The sequence below is a fragment of the Anomaloglossus baeobatrachus genome, chromosome 1 (genome assembly GCF_048569485.1).
Source record: "Anomaloglossus baeobatrachus isolate aAnoBae1 chromosome 1, aAnoBae1.hap1, whole genome shotgun sequence".
Classification (NCBI taxonomy): Eukaryota; Metazoa; Chordata; class Amphibia; order Anura; family Aromobatidae; genus Anomaloglossus; species Anomaloglossus baeobatrachus.
The window spans coordinates 694525092-694547398 of NC_134353.1; the positions used below are offsets into that span (position 1 = coordinate 694525092).

Consider the following 22307-nt stretch of genomic DNA (forward strand, 5'->3'; position numbering starts at 1 on the left):
AGGGGTTCAAAGTTTATCAGCGATTTCTCATTTTTACATCAAAATTTACAAAACCATTTTTTTAGGGACCACATCACATTTGAAGTGACTTTGAGAGGCCTAGATGATAGAAAATACCCAAAAGTGACACCATTCTAAAAACTGCACCCCCCCAAAGTACTCAAAACCACGTTCAAGAAGTTTATTAACCCTTCAGGTGCTTCACATGAACAAAAGCAATGTGGAATGAAAAAAAAGCAAAAATTAAATTTTACCTAAAAATGTTGCTCTAACCCAAATTTATTCACTTTTAGAAGAAATAACACAACAAAATGGACCCCAAAACTTGTTCCCCACTTTCTTATGAACGCGCCAATACCCCACATGTGATCAGAAACCTCTGTTTGGACAAATGGGAGGGCTCGGAACAGAAGGAGCAATATTTGAATTTTGGAAAGCAAATTTGGCTGAAATAGATTGCGGGCACCATGTTGCATTTACAGGTCCGCTAAGGTACCTAAACAGAAGAAACCCCTCACAAGTGACACCATTTTGGAAACTAGACCCCTCAAGGATTCTATCTAGGGGTATAGTGAGCATTTTAGATCCACAGGTACTTCACAGATTTTGTTAACGTTACGTTGTCATATTGAAAATTTTAATAATTTTCTCAAAAATGTTGCTTTAGCATCAATTTTCTCACTTTTTCAAGAGGTAATTCCAAAAATTTGACCTCAAGGTTTGTTAACCACTTTTTTATGAGCGCGGTGATACCTCACATGTGGTCTGAAACCTTTGTTTGGACAAATGGGAGGGCTTGGAACGAAAGGGGCAATATTTGAATTTTGGAAAGGAAATTTGGCTGAAAAAGATTGCGGGCACCATGTCACATTTGGAGGACCCCTAAGGTACCTAAACAGCAGAAACCCCGCACAAGTGACCCCATTTTGGAAACTAGGCCCCTCAAGGAATTTATCTAGATGTTTGGTGAGTACCCTGAACCCCCAGGTGCTTCACAGAATTTTATAACTTTGAGCCATGAAAAAAAAAAAAAAAAAATTTTACCACAAAATTGTTATTTCAACCAGGTAGCTTTTTTTTTTACAAGAGTAAAAGGAAAATATTCAGCATAACATTTATTGTGCAATTTCTCCTGAGTTTGGCGATACCTTATATGTGGTGGAAATCAACTGTTTGGGTGCACAGCAGGGCTCGGAAGGGAAGGAGTGCCATTTGACTGCAAAATTGGCTGGAATCAATAGCGGACGCCAGGTTGCATTTGGAGAGCCCCTGAGGTGCCTAAACAGTGGCTGTCCCCCACAAGTGACTCCATTCTGGAAACAAGACACCTCAAGGCTTTTATCTAGGTGTATAGTGAGCAGTTTGAATCCACGAATACTTCACAGATTTTGATAAGCTTAGGTTGCCATATTGAAAATTTTCATTTTTTTCACAAAAATGTTGCTTCAGCATCAAATTTCTCACTTTTTCAAGAGACAACAACAAACCGTGGACCCAACAGGTTGTTATCCAATGTCTTATGAGCACAGGGATACCCCACATGTGGCCAAAAACCTCTGTTTGGATAAATGGGAGGGCTTGGAATGGAAGGAGCACCATTTGAATTCTGGAAAAGTTGAGATAAATTGCGGGCACCATGTCACATTTGCAGGGCCCCTTGGGTACCTATACATTCGAAACCCCCCACAAGTGACTCCATTTTGGAAACTGGATTTTATTCAGGAGTATAGTAGCATTTTGAATCCACAGGTACTTCACAAAAATGTTGCTGTAGCAACAAATGTCTCACTTTTAGGCTATGTGGCCATGATCCAGCGACACGGCGTCTAGTACACAGTGTCAGCCTCCTGCAGAGATGTGAGTGTTGTCCACGGGAGAACGCAGCTGCCCATGCCCACGATTTGGGTTCAGGCCGCTGTGGAGCTCTATGCTACCTGCAGAGAACACTCATCTCCGCAGCATAAATTGACATGCTGAGGCTCGGGAAGCTGCGCCACAGGTCGGTTTATGTGGCGGAGAAAAGAAGCACATTGGGCAAGCACATTGGGCATGGGATTTCTAAAAATCCTTCCACTGTGCTTCTACTGCACAATGCAGCGTTATGGACGCAGGGAAAACACTCTGCGCCCATAACGCTGCAAATCCCGATTGTGGGCGCACAGCCTAAAATGCTACAATGGATGAATGGATAGATGTCAAACAAATATAACGTCCCACCCCCTGCATATTCTAAGCTGGCGCCCTTTAGTGCCTTTCATGTGGCACTAAAGGGTGCCTAGCCTTGTATTTAGCCCCCCAAAAAATTAATTAAAATAAACGACGTGGGGTCCCCCCTATTTTTGATAGCCAGCTAGGGTAAAGCAGACAGCTGTAGCCTGCAAACCACAGCTGACAGCTTCACCTTGGCTGGTGATCAATTTGGAGGGCTCCCCAGGCGTTTTTTTTAAAAAAAAAAAAAAACGTGGGGTCCCCCCAAATTAGATCACCAGCCAAGGTGAAGCAGACAGCTGGGGTCTGGTATTCTCAGGGTGGGAAGAGCCATGGTTATTGGACTCTTCCCAGCCTAAAAATAGCAGGCCGCAGCCGCCCCAGAAGTGGCGCATCCATTAGATGCGCCAATCCTGGCGCTTCGCTCCAGCTCATCCCGCGCCCTGGTGCGGTGGCAGACGGGGTAATATATGGGGTTGATACCAGCTGTAATGTCACCTGGCATCAAGCCCTGGGGTTAGTGATGTCACGGCATCTGAACAGATACCCGACATCACTAACCCAGTCAAGAAATAGAAAAAAATAAAGACAAAAAAAAATTTATTTGAAAAAAAACTCCCCGAAACATTCCTCTTTTACCAATTTATTGTAAATAAATAAATTTCGGTCGCTGTAATCCATTTTTGAGGTCCCACGCCGTCTCTGGATCTTCTAGAATATGGGGGGCACGTTCAGGGAACGTATCCCCCATTTTCTGGAAGAGCAAGCTCTCCATGAGCAGTGTGGGTGCAGTAATCTGAGAATACTGCACTCACACTGCCCCGGTCCAACCTAGGGCAGAGTGACCTGCAGTAACCTCATTCCAGAATATGAGGGGCACGCTCACAGAACGTACCCCCCATTTTCTGGAACAGCAGCCTCTCCATGTGAGGAGTGTGGCTGCAGATCACTGCACTCACCCTCCCCCGGTCCACAGTGGAGCCTGTGCATCAGCGACGTCAGCAGGATCCCTGCTTGCAGGGATCCAGCTGACAGCCGCTGTCTGCGCATGCGCCGCCAGCATTCAAGAGAAGGAGGCGGCGTGATCGCGGGGCCGGAGCACCAGCAGACAGGTAACGTATGACCGGGGGCTGGGGGGGGTGACGGAGGGTGACGGGGGGACCTGGGGACAACTTTCTGCCGCATGTGACGTGTCACATGCGGCAGAAAGAGTAGGATGAATGCGGCCGCCATTTTCCACGCTCCGGAGGGGGGAGGGGGGAGGCGGCTCTGGAGAACCGGAGGGGGCTCCGGGGACCAGAGATCTCCGGTGTACCGGAGGAGGGGTCAGGGGGAGGACATTTCCCTCCGATCTGAAATGTTTGATCATTTCAGATCGGAGGGAAATGAATACAGAGCCGGCGGCGGCGGCAGTTTTCAGCGCGCGTCGGCGCCATCTTGGATTTTCCGGAGGGGGGGTAGGGGTGGTGGGGGGACTCTCCGGTACCGGGGGCTTTGGGGGCACTAGAGGATTATATTTATTTCTCATCTGACATGTTTGATCACGTCAGATGAGAAATAAATCAATTTTACCGGCCATTTTTTTTTTTTTAATGTTGTCGCCGGTATACGGTGTATACCGGCGATCGCATTAACGGGGTCCAAAAAAAACACCCCGATTCATAATCTTGGGGGTCTCAGCTACCTCCGGTAGCTGAAACCCCCGAGATTTTTCGTCACTGGGGGGCGCTACAAGCTTTTTCCGGCCTGACGTCTCAAGACGTCGGAACAGAATAAGTACCCTGTTTTTCCGACGTCTTGAGACGTTAGGCCGTCGCTATGGGGTTAAGCAATGGAAACGCAGGTAAAAAGCGCTAAAACGCAGTAAAAATGCACGCGTATTTACCGTGATTTTGTGGCCAAAAGCAACTTTGGCAAAAGCAATTTCTGCCAGAGGATGCGTTTAGAACTGCAACTACCTCGACGCAAAGTGCGGACATAGCCTAAATCTCTGAAAAACTTGATTCAGACAAAACCTACAGAAAATTTCACTGTAATGAGGCAGAGGGAGCCACTTTGAACTCCCATGTGGAATGTGGTCAAGCGGTGTCCACCTTTTTGTGCTTCTTTTTAGGTATTGACAAAAGTGCCATGAACAACAGTTTTGTGCACCTTTTGAAAAGGACAAAACTGAACAGAGTCCAAACTGTTCATTATAGTGAATGGATCCATTAGGGGTTTCACCTGAATCACTTCTTTCAGAGATGTAGGAAACCCTGATGTGAGGGTATGTGCGCACGTGTGCGTATTACATGCAGTTACGCTGCGTTCTGCACCGCAGCGTAACTGCATGCGTCCTGCGTCCCCTGCACAATCTTTGGAGATTGTGCAGGGGCCGTGCGCATGTGGCATGTTAGAATGCAGCGATTCGACTGCTTGCCGAATCGCTGCGTTCTAAGAAGTGACATGTCACTTCTTTCGTGCGTTCTGCATGCTGTCTATGGCAGGAGCTGCAGGCAGAGCGCACGAATCTGCCGGCACCATGCGCTTCAGAACGCAGCTTTTCAGCTGCGCTCTGAAGCGCACATTTTCGGTGCGGTGCAGAGCGCACATAGCCTAAGTGCTCGGCATAGAGCACAGGATAAATGGGAACGGATCCAAAATGTTCTTTACTCAAATTACCACCAATAGAATTCAACTTAAACAAAAAAAACTAGTCCCCACTCAGGTCCGCCATCTGTTAACGGAAATATACTGTTTTTTCAAAAATAAGACTGTCTTGTACTTTTTTTGCCCCCAAAAAAACACCAGGGCTTATTTTTGGAGGAGGTCTTATTTTTGGAGAAACATGGTTGGTAAGTCGTCCCCCCCCCCCCCCCTTCCCACAAAAAAAATAAAAGCAGACACCCCACTTCCCAGAAGACTCATACTCACCAGACCCAGTCGTCTGCGTGGCTCCCAGATCCTCCCTGTGATCTCTGGTGGGTGCTGCACGCCATCCTTTCCTGCTTCTGGCTGACTGACACTGACAGCAGATTGCAGAACACTGACACACACACACACACTAATTACATCCAGCGTTATAGAATATTTCTGGCCGCAGGGAATGATGGGAGGAAGTCTCGTGTGTCCGCAGGTCCTGTAAGCAAGCATTCTTGCGCTCCACTGCACTGCCTCCCAGGATTCTGCCAGCCAGAAGAAAATCAGTGTCGCTGGATGTGGTGAGTATGTGTGTGATGCGATGTGTGTGAGATCCGATGTTTGTGTGTGCGATCTGATTGTGTGTGTGAGATCTGATGCATGTGGGGGTATGATCACTGCAGGTCCTTTGCCCTTGCGTCTGAGGAGTGTGATTACGCGGTGCCCGCTTTCTATAATGAAGTGTCCTGCAGTATCTGTAACTTTTTTAGCTGCATGGACACTTCATTATTGAACTGCATCTAGGGCTTATTTTCGGGGAAGGGCTTATATTTAAGCCTTGCTCCGAAAATGCTGAAAATCCCTGCTAGGGCGTTTTTTTGGTCTTGTCAGAAAGGTGAAAACAGGCTCTGGTGTGAATGGGTTAAAAACGATTCCTGTTCTGCCTCACTCAATCCATCCATCTCAATAGCCACCATGTTGTACCTCATTGCCTCTAGAGTATGGCACTCTCTGGGCACATGGGATTCTATGTTTGCACAATATCTAGTCACTGTTTGGCACTATGTGAGTAGTTTTTGACCCTCCTTTAATTATGGTGTTGTGTTTGGCCTTGTATGGGGGCACTATGTTAGTACTGTATAACACTATCTTATTAATTGGATATTTTTATGCTCTTTATGCACTAATGCAGTACTGCATGGCTCTACAGCAATATAATTATATCAAAATGAATATTGTGGAGCTTAAAATCTAAAAACATTCCCAGGCATCTTTCCTCACATAGAAACTAGAAATCTGGCTACCCAAATGCTTTAATGGATGCTCTTTTCTTCTTTCAGATATACTGAGTCTGGACTTACAGACGATACTAAGCGATGTGGATCTATGTTTCGAAATTCTCCCCAGTACAGCGAATACAAAACATAGGTTTGATCAGATATAGCTCCCATCTTAGCGTGTCAGACTTTGTGCCAACCTGCCCACCTATAGATCCAGATGCTGTGCAGAATCTCAAGGATTTCATACTTCGTTCCCAGCGACTGTTTGTCATGACAGGCGCTGGGATCTCTACGGAATCAGGAATTCCAGATTATCGCTCACAAGGTGTGGGACTATATGCCAGGACTGATCGGCGACCCATACAGCATTCGGAGTTCGTTGGGAGTCAGGCAGCACGCAAACGGTACTGGGCTCGGAACTTCACTGCGTGGCCACAATTTTCTGCACGTCAGCCCAATCCGGCACACAGGGCCTTGGTTAACTGGGAGAATTCTGGCAAAATGCACTGGTTAGTGACACAAAATGTTGATGCCCTACATTCTAAGGCCGGACAGCGTCGCATGACTGAGCTGCATGGCTGTATTCATAGGTAGGTGTTTGTGTTCCTTCATTTTCCACATATTTGTCCATATTCAAATTACAGTTAGGTCCAGAAATATTTGGACAGTGACACAATTTTCGCGAGTTGGGCTCTGCATGCCACCACATTGGATTTGAAATGAAACCTCTACAACAGAATTCAAGTGCAGATTGTAACGTTTAATTTGAAGGTTTGAACAAAAATATCTGATAGAAATTGTAGGAATTGTACACATTTCTTTACAAACACTCCACATTTTAGGAGGTCAAAAGTAATTGGACAAATAAACCAAACCCAAACAAAATATTTTTATTTTCAATATTTTGTTGCGAATCCATTGGAGGCAATCACTGCCTTAAGTCTGGAACCCATGGACATCACCAAACGCTGGGTTTCCTCCTTCTTAATGCTTTGCCAGGCCTTTACAGCCGCAGCCTTCAGGTCTTGCTTGTTTGTGGGTCTTTCCGTCTTAAGTCTGGATTTGAGCAAGTGAAATGCATGCTCAATTGGGTTAAGATCTGGTGATTGACTTGGTCATTGCAGAATGTTCCACTTTTTTGCACTCATGAACTCCTGGGTAGCTTTGCCTGTATGCTTGGGGTCATTGTCCATCTGTACTATGAAGCGCCGTCCGATCAACTTTGCGGCATTTGGCTGAATCTGGGCTGAAAGTATATCCCGGTACACTTCAGAATTCATCCGGCTACTCTTGTCTGCTGTTATGTCATCAATAAACACAAGTGACCCAGTGCCATTGAAAGCCATGCATGCCCATGCCTCCACCATGTTTTACAGAGGATGTGGTGTGCCTTGGATCATGTGCCGTTCCCTTTCTTCTCCAAACTTTTTTCTTCCCATCATTCTGGTACAGGTTGATCTTTGTCTCATCTGTCCATAGAATACTTTTCCAGAACTGAGCTGGCTTCATGAGGTGTTTTTGAGCAAATTTAACTCTGGCCTGTCTATTTTTGGAATTGATGAATGGTTTGCATCTAGATGTGAACCCTTTGTATTTACTTTCATGGAGTCTTCTCTTTACTGTTGACTTAGAGACAGATACACCTACTTCACTGAGAGTGTTCTGGACTTCAGTTGATGTTGTGAACGGGTTCTTCTTCACCAAAGAAAGTATGCGGCGATCATCCACCACTGTTGTCATCCGTGGACGCCCAGGCCTTTTTGAGTTCCCAAGCTCACCAGTCAATTCCTTTTTTCTCAGAATGTACCCGACTGTTGATTTTGCTACTCCAAGCATGTCTGCTATCTCGCTGATGGATTTTTTTCTTTTTTTTCAGCCTCAGGATGTTCTGCTTCACCTCAATTGAGAGTTCCTTAGACCGCATGTTGTCTGGTCACAGCAACAGCTTCCAAATGCAAAACCACACACCTGTAATCAACCCCAGACCTTTTAACTACTTCATTGATTACAGGTTAACAAGGGAGACGCCTTCAGAGTTAATTGCAGCCCTTAGAGTCCCTTGTCCAATTACTTTTGGTCCCTTGAAAAAGAGGAGGCTATGCATTACAGAGCTATGATTCCTAAACCCTTTCTCCGATTTGGATGTGAAAACTCTCATATTGCAGCTGGGAGTGTGCACTTTCAGCCCATATTATATATATAATTGTATTTCTGAACATGTTTTTGTAAACAGCTAAAATAACAAAACTTGTGTCACTGTCCAAATATTTCTGGACCTAACTGTATATCCTTTATTTACACTTTTATGCAAATCCTCTATGGTTTTTCTTTTCTCACACTATACTTTTAAAGGGAACCTGTCATCACTTTTTTGGCCTATAAGCTGCGGCCACCACCACCGGGCTCTTATATACAGCATTCTAACATGCTGTATATAAGAGCCCAGGCTGCTGTGAGAACATAAAAAACACTTTATACTGCGGTGGATGAGGGCCTAATGGGCGTCTCCGTAGTCTGGTGCGGGCGCCTCCCCTTTTGGCCATCTTCGGCTTCTTTCTGAAGCCTGTGTGCATGACGCGTCTATGTCATACACACTCGCCGGTCCTGCGCAGGCGCACTACAATACTTTGATCTGCTCTGCTTGGGGCAGATCAAAGTGCGACTGCTCAGAACCGGAATGCCGGCGAGTGTGAATGACGTCGGACCCAGCATGCACCACGGCTAGAGAAGGAGGAGAACAAAGATGGTCGAAAGAGGCGGCTCCGGCACCGGACAACGAAGACGCCCATTAGGCCTCATCCACCGCAGCGACCGTTCGGTAAGTATTATAAAGTGTTTTATGTTATACCCCCGGCCTGGGCTCTTATATACAGCATGTTAGAATGCTGTATATAAGAGCCCGGTGGTGGTGGCCGCAGCTTATAGTCCAAAAAAGTGGTGACAGGTTCCCTTTAAGGAAATATTATCAAATCTCAGTATGAATTCTCTTTTCAGGGTGATTTGCCTTTGCTGTAATACTGTGATCAAGAGATCTGAATTTCAAGAAACGCTTCTAGCTTTGAATCCATCCTGGAATGAGCATGCATCTGGAGTGGCACCAGATGGCGACGTCTTCTTAACAGATGAGCAAGTATCATACTTCCATGTGCCATCTTGTGGTAAATGTGGAGGTGCGCTAAAACCACATGTGACTTTTTTTGGCGACAACGTAAATCGAAAATTGGTGAACTCTGTGTTTGAGTGCTTAGGTGAAGCGGATGCAATGCTCATTGTTGGATCGTCACTCGAGGTGAGCATCTGTTTGCCTAATAGCAACCATAGGTTGTTAGTGATTATTGGCTCTCACCAAGAAGGAAAGAACCCTCACTATCTCCTTCTGTTTAAGCACACGCCAGGGCTCAAAAGGGAAGCAGCACCATTTTTCTTTTGGAGCACAAAATTGGCTGTAATAAATAGCTGACGGAATGTCGCATTTGCAGAACCCCTGATGTTCCCAAACAGTAGACCCACAAGTGACCCTATTTTTGAAACTGTAACCCTCAAGGAATTTGTACAGGGGCATAATAATAATACTTGCTGTTTTAGTTCACATTCCTGCAGAGATCCTTTTGGGAAAAAAAGTTGTGCAGACACAACAACTTTTTTGTCTATTGCTTAATTTGTAACGGATTCTTTTTTTTTACAGAATCTGTTTTGAATGGAAGATAAATATCAATCTGTTAATGGATCTGTTCTTCATAGACTCCCATGTTAAAAAAAAACGGATCCAGCAGACATCATTTTGCGAATGGATCTCTGCAGGATCTGTTCTAACAGATGATTACAGGATATGTGAACCTAGCCTTACTGATGTTTGCATTTATAATGTGATGTGTGTAAGTTTTGCATCATGCTATAAAATGGTGTTGTATTACCAGGATAAAGTCAAATTTTATCAATTCTTGTACATGTTAAAAGGTTTGAAGCAATCCTTAACCCCTTCACGACCATCGACTGATATATCCGTCATGGAGCGTGTTCCGTTAAGCCCCGCCCACTCCCGCAGGCAGGCGGTGGTCGGCACTCATATCAGCTGTTTTCAACAGCTGACGTGTGTCTGCTAGCCGCGGGTGGAATCGCTTCCACCTGCGGCCATTAACCCCTTAAATCTTGCTGCCAAAGTCTGGCAGCAAGATCTAAATGCGCGCGGCCATGTTTTTTACTTACCGCCGCCCTCACCGGAAGTCACGTGCGTGATCACGTGACGATCGGTGGTTGCCATCGTAGCACAGGGTCATGTGATGATGCCTGCAGCTATGATGTTTCACTTTCGTTTTCCCTCGGCCGAGAGCAGAGGGAAAAAGAAAGTGACTGTATCTGCTGATTACAGCTGTATAGCTGTGATCAGCAGATAGATAATAGCGATCGGATTGCTGATCGCTATAGCCGCCTAGGGGGACTAGTAAAATAAAAAAAATTAAAAAAAAAAGTTTTAAAATAAAAAAAAAACCCTAAAAGTTCAAATCACCCCCCTTTCCCCCCATTGAAAATTAAAGGGTTAAAAATTTAAATAAATATACACATATTTGGTATCGCCGCGTTCAGAAATGCCCGATCTATCAATATCAAATCAATTAATCTGATTGGTAAACGGCGTAGTGGCAAAAATATTCCAAACGCCAAAATTACGTTTTTTGGTGGCCGCAAGTGTTACGCAAAATGCAATAACAGGTGATCAAAACGTAGCATCTGCGCAAAAATGGTACCATTAGAAACGTCAGCTCGAGACGCAAAAAGTAAGCCGTCACTGAGCCATAGATCCCAAAAAATAAGAACGCTACGTGTTTCGGAAAATGGCGCAAAACGTGCGCCACTTTTATTGGACAAACTTGTGAATTTTTTTTAACCCGTTAAATACAAGTAAACCTATACATGTTTGGTGTCTACAAACCCGCACCGACCTCAGGCATTATACCCACACATCAGTTTTACCATATAATGAACACCGTGAATAAAACATCCCAAAAACTATTGTGCCATCACACTTTTTTTGCAATTTTTCTGCATTTGGAATTTTTTTGCTATTTTCCAGTACACCATATGGTAAAACGTATGGTTTCATTTAAAAGTACAACTTGTCCCGCAAAAAACAAGCCCTCATATGGCAAGATTGACAGAAAAATAAAAAAGTTACGGCTCTCGGAAGAAGGGGAGCAAAAAACAAAAACGGAAAGTGCCCCGGGGCTGAAGGGGTTAAAGGGAACCTGTCAGGTGCAATATGAACCCAGATCCACAAGCAGTTCTGGGTGTATATTGCTAATCCCTGCCTAACTGTCCCTGTATACAGTAGCATAGATAAATAGCTCTTTATAAAAGTATTTCTAAAGATCTTTTATTGTATGCTAATGAGTGAGGGGACTAGTCCTGTGGGCGTTGGTTCCCCTGGCTAGTCTCCCCCATTAGCATTTTAGTACGCCCCTGTGGGTGTTCTAAAATGCTAATGAATGCATATTGTTAGATGTTGATCTCACTTACCTCTCCGACGCTGGATTTCGGCTCAGTGCGCATGATTTATTATATCTCACTTAAGAAGACATTAACCCCTTCAGCCCCAAGCCTATTTTGACCCTAAAGACCAGGCCATTTTTTGCAATTTTGACCAGTGTCACTTTGAGGTTATAACTCTGGAACGCTTCAACGGATCCCGGTGATTCTGAGATTGTTTTTTCGTGACATATTGGGCTTCATGTTAGTGGTAAATTTAGGCCGATATTTTTTGTGTTTCTTTGTGAAAAAAACAAATTTCGCGAAAATTTTGTAATTTTCGAACTTTGAATTTTTATGCTCTAAAATCAACGAGACATATGACACAAAATAATTAATAAATAACATTTCCCACATGTCTACTTTACATCAGAACAATTTTGGGGAAAAAAAAAAAAATTAAGGAAGTTATAGGGGTTCAAAGTTTATGAGCAATTTCTCATTTTTACAACAACATTTACAAAGCCACTTTTTTTAGGGACCACATCACATTTTAAGCGATTTTGAAGGGTCTACATGACACAAAACACCCAAAAGTGACACCATTCCAAAAACGGCACCCCTCAGGCTACTCAAAACCACATTCAAGAAGGTTATTAACCCTTCTGGTGCTTCACAGTAACTAAAGCAATGTGGAAGGAAAAAATGAACATTTTACTTTTTGCAACAAAAATGTTAATTTAGCCTCAAATATTGCATTTCACAAGGGTAGCAGGAATAAATGAACCCCCAAAATTTGTTGGGCAATTTCTTCTGAGCACGCAGATCCCTCATATGTGGCGAAAAACCACTGTTTGGGCGCACCGCAGGACTCGGAAGGGAAGGAGTGTCATTTGACTTTTTGAACAGAAAATTAGCTGGAATCGTTAGCCGCACCATGTTGCGTTTGGAGAGCCCCTGAGGTGCCGAAACAGTGGATCTCCCCCACATATGACCCCATTTTGGAAACTAGACCCCTCATGGAATTTATCTAGATGTTTATTGAGCACTTTGATCCTCTGGGGGCTTCACAAAAGTTAAGAGTTGAGCCGTGAAAATAAAAAAATTTTTTTTTACCACAAAATGTTACTTCAACCAGGGAGCTTTTTGTTTTCACAAGGGTATCAGGAAAAATTGCACCATAAAATGTATGGTGCAATTTCTCCTGAGTACACAGATACCTCATATGTGGTGGAAATCAAATGTTTGGGCGCACAGCAGGGCTTGGAATGCAAGGAGCGTCATTTGACTTTTCAAACGCAAAATTGGCTGGGATAATTAGCGTATTCCATGTTGTGTTTGGAGAGCCCCTGAGGTGCCGAAACAGTGGAGCTCCCCCACATGTGACCCCATTTTGAAAACTAGACCCCCCCATGGCATAGAAAAATAAAACAGGGCGCACGCACGAATGTTCTGCAAAAAAAAGGGGGGGGACTAGGTGGGATGGAAAAAAGTCCTGTCCAAAGTCGAGTACGACTGCAGGACGCTTGCTGATCAGGTACCTAATTGTACATTTTTTTTTTATTTTTTTTTTTTTTTTATTTGGGGTGCACAAAAAAACAAAAACTAGAGCAACAATTACGTACCTGATCAGCCAATCACGTAGCTGATCAGCACTTGGCGGCAAGCGGGTGGGGAAGGAGGGGGGGAGTGGGAGATGCGATTGGGGATAGTTAGAAAAGAGCCACGAACAATACTTACAGGATGGATCAGAACAGCGGCAGATGGGGGGCGGCAGATGGGGGGGGCAGCGGCATATAAAGGGAGCATCTGTGATTGTGAGACAGAGGCGGCTGGGATAGGGTGGAGGCGGCTGGGATAGGGTGGGGGCGGATGGGAGAGGGCGCAGTGGATGCAGGAGCGGCAGAGGATGGGGTGAAGTGGGGATGGGGGGGTGGGGAGTGGGAGGTGAGATTGGGGATAGTTACCTTACAGGATGGATCTAGGCAGTAGGATCACAGGAGATGGAGGCAGCAGATCGGGGAGGGTGAGAGGTGGGAGAGGGAGCGCAGCGCAGATCACGGGGGAGACAGGTGAGCAGAGCACAGATCACGGGGGTGAGAGGTGAGGGAGCACAGATCACGGGGGTGAGAGGTGAGGGAGCACAGATCACGGGGGTGAGAGGTGAGGGAGCACAGATCACGGGGGTGAGAGGTGAGGGAGCACAGATCACGGGGGTGAGAGGTGAGGGAGCACAGATCACGGGGGTGAGAGGTGAGGGAGCACAGATCACGGGGGTGAGAGGTGAGGGAGCACAGATCACGGGGGTGAGAGGTGAGGGAGCACAGATCACGGGGGTGAGAGGTGAGGGAGCACAGATCACGGGGGTGAGAGGTGAGGGAGCACAGATCACGGGGGTGAGAGGTTAGGGAGCACAGATCACGGGGGTGAGAGGTGAGGGAGCACAGATCACGGGGGTGAGAGGTGAGGGAGCACAGATCACAGGGGTGAGAGGTGAGGGAGCACAGATCACGGGGGTGAGGGAGCACAGATCACGGGGGTGACAGGGGAGGGAGCACAGATCACGGGGGTGACAGGGGAGGGAGCACACATCACGGGGGTGACAGGGGAGGGAGCACACATCACGGGGGTGACAGGGGAGGGAGCACACATCACGGGGGTGACAGGGGAGGGAGCACACATCACGGGGGTGACAGGGGAGGGAGCACACATCACGGGGGTGACAGGGGAGGGAGCACACATCACGGGGGTGACAGGCGAGGGAGCACACATCACGGGGGTGACAGGGGAGGGAGCACACATCACGGGGGTGACAGGGGAGGGAGCACACATCACGGGGGTGACGGGAGGGAGCACACATCACGGGGGTGACGGGAGGGAGCACACATCACGGGGGTGACGGGAGGGAGCACACATCACGGGGGTGACAGGGGAGGGAGCACACATCACGGGGGTGACAGGGGAGGGAGCACACATCACGGGGGTGACAGGGGAGGGAGCACACATCACGGGGGTGACAGGGGAGGGAGCACACATCACGGGGGTGACAGGGGAGGGAGCACACATCACGGGGGTGACAGGGGAGGGAGCACACATCACGGGGGTGACGGGAGGGAGCACACATCACGGGGGTGACGGAAGGGAGCACACATCACGGGGGTGACGGGATGGAGCACACATCACGGGGGTGACGGGAGGGAGCACACATCACGGGGGTGACAGGGGAGGGAGCACACATCGCGGGGGTGACAGGGGAGGGAGCACACATCGCGGGGGTGACAGGGGAGGGAGCACACATCACGGGGGTGACAGGGGAGGGAGCACACATCACGGGGGTGACAGGGGAGGGAGCACACATCACGGGGGTGATAGGGGAGGGAGCACACATCACGGGGGTGACAGGGGAGGGAGCACACATCGCGGGGATGACAGGGGAGGGAGCACACATCGCGGGGGTGACAGGGGAGGGAGCACACATCGCGGGGGTGACAGGGGAGGGAGCACACATCGCGGGGGTGACAGGGGAGGGAGCACACATCACGGGGGTGACAGGGGAGGGAGCACACATCACGGGGGTGACAGGGGAGGGAGCACACATCACGGGGGTGACAGGGGAGGGAGCACACATCACGGGGGTGACAGGGGAGGGAGCACACATCACGGGGGTGACAGGGGAGGGAGCACACATCACGGGGGTGACAGGGGAGGGAGCACACATCACGGGGGTGACAGGGGAGGGAGCACACATCACGGGGGTGACAGGGGAGGGAGCACACATCACGGGGGTGACAGGGGAGGGAGCACACATCACGGGGGTGACAGGGGAGGGGGCGGGTAGCCGATCACGGGGGTGAGAGGTGGGGGGGAGTGGGCAGCACATCACGGAGGGGAGGGGGCGCCAGCCGATCACGAGGGGGAGGGGCCGGGCAGCAGATCGGGGAGAGCGATGACACTGTGGCAGACGGAGGAGGGCAGCGGCGGATTGGGAGGGGTGGGGGTGCGGGCAGCAGATCACGAGGGGTGAGGGTGCGGGCAGCAGATCGGGGAGACAGGTGGCAGATCGCGGAGGGCAGCGGCGGATCGGGAGGGGTGGGGGTGCGGGCAGCAGATCACGAGGGGTGGGGGTGCGGGCAGCAGATCTGGGAGACAGGTGGCAGATCGCGGAGGGCAGCGGCGGATCGGGAGGGGTGGGGGTGCGGGCAGCAGATCACGAGTGGTGGGGGTGCGGGCAGCAGATCGGGGAGACAGGTGGCAGATCGCGGAGGGCAGCGGCGGCGGATCGGGAGGTGTGGGGGTGCGGGCAGCAGATCACGAGGGGTGAGGGTGCGGGCAGCAGATCGGGGAGACAGGTGGCAGATCGCAGAGGGCAGCGGCGGCGGATCGGGAGGTGTGGGGGTGCGGGCAGCAGATCACGAGGGGTGAGGGTGCGGGCAGCAGATCGGGGAGACAGGTGGCAGATCGCAGAGGGCAGCGGCGGATCAGGAGGTGTGGGGGTGGGTTTGCGGGCAGCAGATCACGAGGGGTGGGGGTGTGAGCAGCAGATCGGGGAGACAGGTGGCAGATCGCGGAGGGCAACGGCGGATCGGTGGGGGTGCGGGCAGCAGATCACGAGGGGTGGGGGTGCGGGCAGCAAATCAGGGAGACAGGTGGCAGATCGCGGAGGGCAGCGGCGGCGGCGGATCGGGAGGTGTGGGGGTGAGGGTGCGGGCAGCAGATACGAGGGGTGGGGGTGCGGGCAGCAGATCGGGAGACAGGTGGCAGATCGCGGAGGGCAGCGGCGGCGGCAGATCGGGAGGTGTGAGGGTGCGGGCAGCAGATCAGGAGACAGGTGGCAGATCGCGGAGGGCAGCGGCGGATCGGGAGGTGTGGGGGTGAGGGTGCGTGCAGCAGATACGAGGGGTGGGGGTGCGGGCAGCAGATCGGGGAGACAGGTGGCAGATCGCGGAGGGCAGCGGTGGCGGCGGATCGGGAGGCTTTTTGCCGGTTTCATACAGTGCAATAGCGGCGCGGCAACTTCCGGGTCCCATGCTCCGGTTACATTACAGCATGGGACCGGAGCTTGTCGCCCTGCCATTGCACTGTGTACACTCACTGTGCTGGCGTGCTGCAGGGACGACAAGTGACGGGGGCGGTCACTGGCAACAGGTCCATGGCGATTGGAGAGATCGGTCACAAGGCCGATCTCTCCAATCAGAGCTGCTGGAACTGGGGGAGGGTGATCCAGTGAGGTCACCCAGCTCCAGCCAATGGCCAGTGCTACAGCTGCACTGGTCAGGGCTGGATTTCAATGTTTCAGTCATTTTAAATGGCTGGAACATTACAGTGGCTGTGATTGGTTGAGCGGTGTTCGTCAGCCAATCACAGCCTCCGTAGGTCCGGGGAGGAGGCACCACCCCTCCTGAGGTCAGGTACAGGTCCCCTCCTCCCCGAATCTGCGGTTTATGCTAACTTTTCGCAGTCACCGGAGGCTCCGGTGCCGCGATTACGCCATGACGGAAAGATCCGTCCTTGGTCGTTAAGGCCCAGGGCACCATGACGGATCTTTCCGTCCATGGTCGTGAAGGGGTTAAAAAGGCGATTCCTGAGCTGTCCATGAAATCCTGAGTAAGAGGTTTAGGCCTAAGCCACACGGCGAGAAAACCAGTGCGAGTGGAGTGCGATAAAACATCGCATTCCCCTCGGACCAATTCTAGCCTGTGTGTCAGCACACATGAGCGATTATTTTCTCAGCCCTAATCGGACCGAGAAAACAATCGCAGCATGCTGCGATTGTAATGCGAGACTCTTTCTCTCGCACCCATTCAAGTGAATGGGGCGAGAGAAAAATCGCACTGCACTCGTGGTACAACAGTGTACTGCCAGTGCAGTGCGAGAATGGCAATAGCCGGCTATGCAGGTGAGAGGGAGAGAAATCCCTCCCTCCCCTCCTGAGTGCCGGCCCACTCGCATGAACGGACCTCAGTTGCAAGGACACACGCATGACACTTGGCTCTGCTGTACTGCCAGCACGAGCCGAGTGTCATGCAAGTGGATCGCAGTAGTCCCCGTGTGGCCCCAGCCTTATAATTTTCAGAGGGGTGAAGTCCATATGGGATCAATTGCTGAAGGGTTTTCCTGGGTCCTAGGGCGCCTTGCTGGGGGTTCGTCCTCACTAGGTAAGGAGGAAGAAAAAAGAGAAATGTAGCATTTTCCTTACTGCCTGAGTCCGTGTTGGAGGCAAGTAAAGCTTATGCTCCTCTGTTAAAAAGCGTCTTCTTGATGACTGGGTAATTGCAATTATATCCTTTTTAAACACTGGGTATGTGTGTGTAAGTGGTGCTTTTACATATGTATTGTGTAGTGCGTGTATAAGTGGTACTATTTATTAAGAAATTGGATATAAAAAGTAGAGAAAAAAAGTAGAAAAGGAAAAGTTTAGAAGAAACAGAAGAAAAAAATATAAGTTACAACAACTTTGTGTTGAGGGAAAAAAAAAGTGATGTACGCTCATCTAATCATCTACCTATTATTATTATTATTATTATTATTTATTATTACAGCGCCATCAATTCCATGGCGCTTTACATGTGAAAGGGGTGTACATAATAGGGACAAGTACAATAATCCTAAACAATACAAGACACAGACAGGTACAGGAGGAGAGAGGTCCCTGCCCACGAGGGCTCACAGTCTACATAAAGTTACTCTGTACTAACTACTATTATTAAAAATAAATAAAAAATTCTGCAAAAAAATTAGACATCACTAACACACAGCCCCCCTGACGATGATATGCAGGGATGATCTTGCAGCGCCATACATGAGCCAGCTAATAATAATACCTACTAACATGTCTTTAATGATTGCTATAATCTTTTTTTTTTTTTTTTCTTTCCTTGTTGAGACAAAAAAATACCAATTTTCATCAATGTTTGGTCAGTGTATGTATCCATTTTTTCCATTAGAGATGGTCTTAGTAGTTTTGCATTTTTTTTTTTTTACTCATATCGATTGCAACGGTGGATTACGGGCTGCACCATGCTCTCACCCACCACGACATTACAGATAGTGGTGTATGTATTGGGTGAGGTTGGTGCCGCTGGCTCAGTTTTCTGCATCAATCAGCATGTGGGACAGCAGACACGATGATGTTGCATTATCACGTGTACAGTAAAGAGCGTTGGTGCACTGGAGAATGGATCAGAGCGCCGGGGGAACGGGAGCAAGGCATGTGGTGTTATGTTTGTTTTTTGTTTTATATATATATTGATATAGATATATATTATGGTATATGGCCTGTTTCCATGTATTTAGGAGGCTATGTGTGGCTCATACTGTATATAGGAGGCTATTTGGGGCTAATAATTTATATAGAAGGTGATGGGGGACTCAAACGTAGGGGGCTATGTGGGCACTCATACTGTATATAGGTTGTTATGTTGGGATTCAGAAATGTGTATATAAGAGGCTATGTGGGGCTCATATTGTATGTAGGGGGCTATTGGAAAACTCACACTTTATAGAGGAGTTATGTGGGGGCTCATATTGTATATAGGGAGATGTCGGCATATTTCTGCTCAATTTTGATAACATATTACAATTAATATAACATTTTATTTAATATTGAACAACATTATTTTCAGCCTATTTGTTGGACCTCCTCACCAGTCACTGTCTCTAATATGGACCCTCAGGAAAATGAATTGCCCACCTCTGCTTTAGACTGTAATGAGTACATGTTTATGTGCAAAAAGCCCAGATCGAACAAATACATGAAAGACGGACTTCTGGATTAGTCTTTACTGGCCCAGTCTGAACATTATTCTTTCTCTCTTAATACCAAATATTTTGTGACCAAAACATTCTTCATATGAAAAAAATGAGAACACGAGTATAATTTTTGTATTAGTGGGTACTGCTTTGTCGCAGAGCTCTTTATGCTCCTTTAATAGTTAGCAGGTGATAAATATCATGTTAGATTAATCAGGGCTATATCTTTATATCTGACCTGCTTAAATGGAGTAACTACAACCCTATCGACTTTGTCCTGCAGTTTCCTGCAAACTTTCTTGTTCCTCAGCAAAGATGAGTTTTCTATAATGGCTTGTGTACACTGATGTCAGGAGCCCTAGGCTTTACACACCTGTTTTTGTTGTATGTGAGGTTTCAGCGCAATGACACAGAGTGCATCCACCTTCTGGTATGTTTAGGACTGGAAACGCAGGTATTCCTTTTACATTCTGTTAATTGATAACTGAAATTATGGCTACAGCTCGTGTTGAAATGTGAATATCCACTTGCAGACTAAATGTTTCCATGTCTGCTTCCTATGAACGTTCTGTAAATTGTGTTTGCCTTGAAAAGTAAGGGTCTTCAAAGCTGAACAACAAAAAAACTGATAAAATATTTTAAATATAATTCAATGACTCTTACATCTAATTTTTGCATTTGTTCAGGTTTATTCTGGATACCGGTTTGCAATAAATGCCAAAGAAAAGAACATTCCTATTGCTATACTTAATATTGGAGAAACTCGAGCTGATCACCTGGCCTTGCTTAAAGTTAACGGTCGTTGCGGAGTTGTCTTACCCAAGATATTGACTGTAGATCCACAGCAGCAAGAAATTGAGGCCTGAAAGGTGTCAAGAGAATAGAAATTGGAAACGCAATTTACATCATGTTGGTATTAGGTTCAAAATTTATTATCGTTGTCCCATAATTCAAACCCACCTATATCCACAGGAAAGATAAGTACTTGAGTGCTGGGACCCATAACAATGAATAGAATTTGGATCCCATGTCCCATATTTAAGTTTATGAGACTGCTTGAGAGCAAACCAAAAGGCACTCATTTTATCTTTGGTAGTCTCATAGGATAGAGAAGCTTTGCACGTGAGCGACTGACTCTCTTTTCAAATGAGGGACATAAAACGCCCATTGTCTTGAATGAAGGGGTCCTATCTGTGGAATCATAGTAAGCTATCTTCAAGGGGTATATTAGCACTAACTACCTGAGGCCATAGACAGATTTTCTAAAATTATGGAAAACCTCCTCTAAGATTGGGAATGATGTAAAGAAAATTACTCTGAATAACTCACTGTAATATTGTTACTCTTTGTCATCCAGTCCAAGAGGTAAAGAGGTGGTTCACTGCTCACCATTAGTGGTCAGATCAGTGTAAAACTCAAAGGGAAGGCTTTTGTCAAATGCCTTGTGTTGTCCATTCTGCCTCTGAGCGGGGCTACTGCGGCCCGCTCATCCCCATCACGTGACCCCGAGCTCCGTGACTTCTGAGATCCAGTGATGTCACATCAACTTCCAGTTGACCCGATATCACCGAGGCGGACCCCAGTCTCTTGAGTGACTGGAGAGTGGGCGGCGTTTCACTGCAAGTCACAGCCCAGCATCTCGCACTCTCTCCTTCGCTGCAGACTGATGAGTGGTGAAACTCCGCCCACAGCTCAGTCACTCAGGAAGACTGGGGCCGGCCTCAGTGATGTCAGGTCAACTGGAAGTTGAATTGACATCAGATCTCAGAGGTCACAGAGCCTGGGGGTCACATGATGGAGATGAGCGGACTGCAATATTGCCGCTCAAAGGCAGAATGTACTACACAAGGTATTTGACAAAAATCTTCCGTATGAGTTTTACAGCAATGTTACCATTAATGGTGAGTAGTGAACCACCCCTTTAATGATATCCCATCATTCTCCTAACCACTGCAGGAAATCACTGGCATCAACAGTCACATGCCAAACATGCAAACATAACTTCCGAGACCACTAGAGTGGCTGCTTCAGATTCAAGGGAGAATCAATGTTTACTTCTTTACCGCTGCCTACCCTAGGCCACATTTTCTAAAATCATGGATGCTCCCTCTTAAGAGGATGCTGGCTCACAGCATCAATATTTAGTCCAATGCACATTGTGTGCAAAAGTATTAGGCAATTAGAATGTTTGATTAATTTTATTATTGAACAACCACAGTGCTGTTGGTCAATCCAAAAGGTTAATAATCCTGGAACTTGAATATTTAAGAAAGTGAAAGTAAGGAATTGTCTTTTGTAGAAGAATATCTGTGTGCATAATTATTAGACAACTATGAGTGTGCATAATTATGTAATTAAATGAAAATCATAAATTTTCACATCTCAAATGTTTAGAGAGGTGTTCTATTTACCTTCACTGTAAATCTTCCATTTAAGAAGAGCCCACATGTTCTCAATAAGATTTAGGTCAGGTGAGGTAGGGGCCATGTCATTATTCTTTTTCATCTTGAAGGTCTTTACGTCCTAACGAAGCAGTGAAGTTGTTCAATACATGTAGTGGAGCATTATCCTGCATAAAAATAATGGTTTTCTTAAAAGATGTAGACTTTTTCTAGTTGCTCTGTTAGAAGAAAGAGTCTTGAAAAACTGTGCAGTAGGTTTGGGAGTTAAAGGGTTATTCCCATCTCCACGATCCTATCCCAGTATGTGGTGGTCGTATAGTTCTTCTGATTCACTATGTCGCTTACCTCATGTTTAGGGCATTGTTGCGATCACGGGATGCCAATATGTTACCATGGTAGCGCTGGGTCGCCTGATGATGCCTGACGCTGCCATGACGAACTTCCTGTGAGATCTGACAGAGCTGCAGCTCACACAGGAACACAGCATTTCTACTGATCAGAGCAATGCTGCGCTGATCAGCAGAAATGCATAGGCGATCAGACTGTGTAGTGATAAAGTCCCCTAGGGGGCTAGTAAAATTAAAGA

At 47.3% G+C, this 22307-nt stretch overlaps 1 protein-coding gene across 2 annotated transcripts in view; it reads left to right on the forward strand.

Annotated features, from left to right (window-relative positions):
- SIRT4 (sirtuin 4) overlaps nucleotides 1–21065 on the forward strand; it is a 39024-nt gene extending 17959 nt beyond the window's left edge. For both annotated transcript variants that reach the window (XM_075341745.1, XM_075341746.1), the window contains exons 2-4: nucleotides 6168–6697; nucleotides 9102–9396; nucleotides 20006–21065. In XM_075341745.1, coding sequence (XP_075197860.1) covers nucleotides 6204–6697; nucleotides 9102–9396; nucleotides 20006–20185 — 969 coding nt within the window. In that variant the 5' untranslated portion in view covers nucleotides 6168–6203 and the 3' untranslated portion in view covers nucleotides 20186–21065. The remainder of the gene's footprint in view (nucleotides 1–6167; nucleotides 6698–9101; nucleotides 9397–20005) is intronic.
- The last annotated feature ends 1242 nt before the right edge of the window (nucleotides 21066–22307 follow it).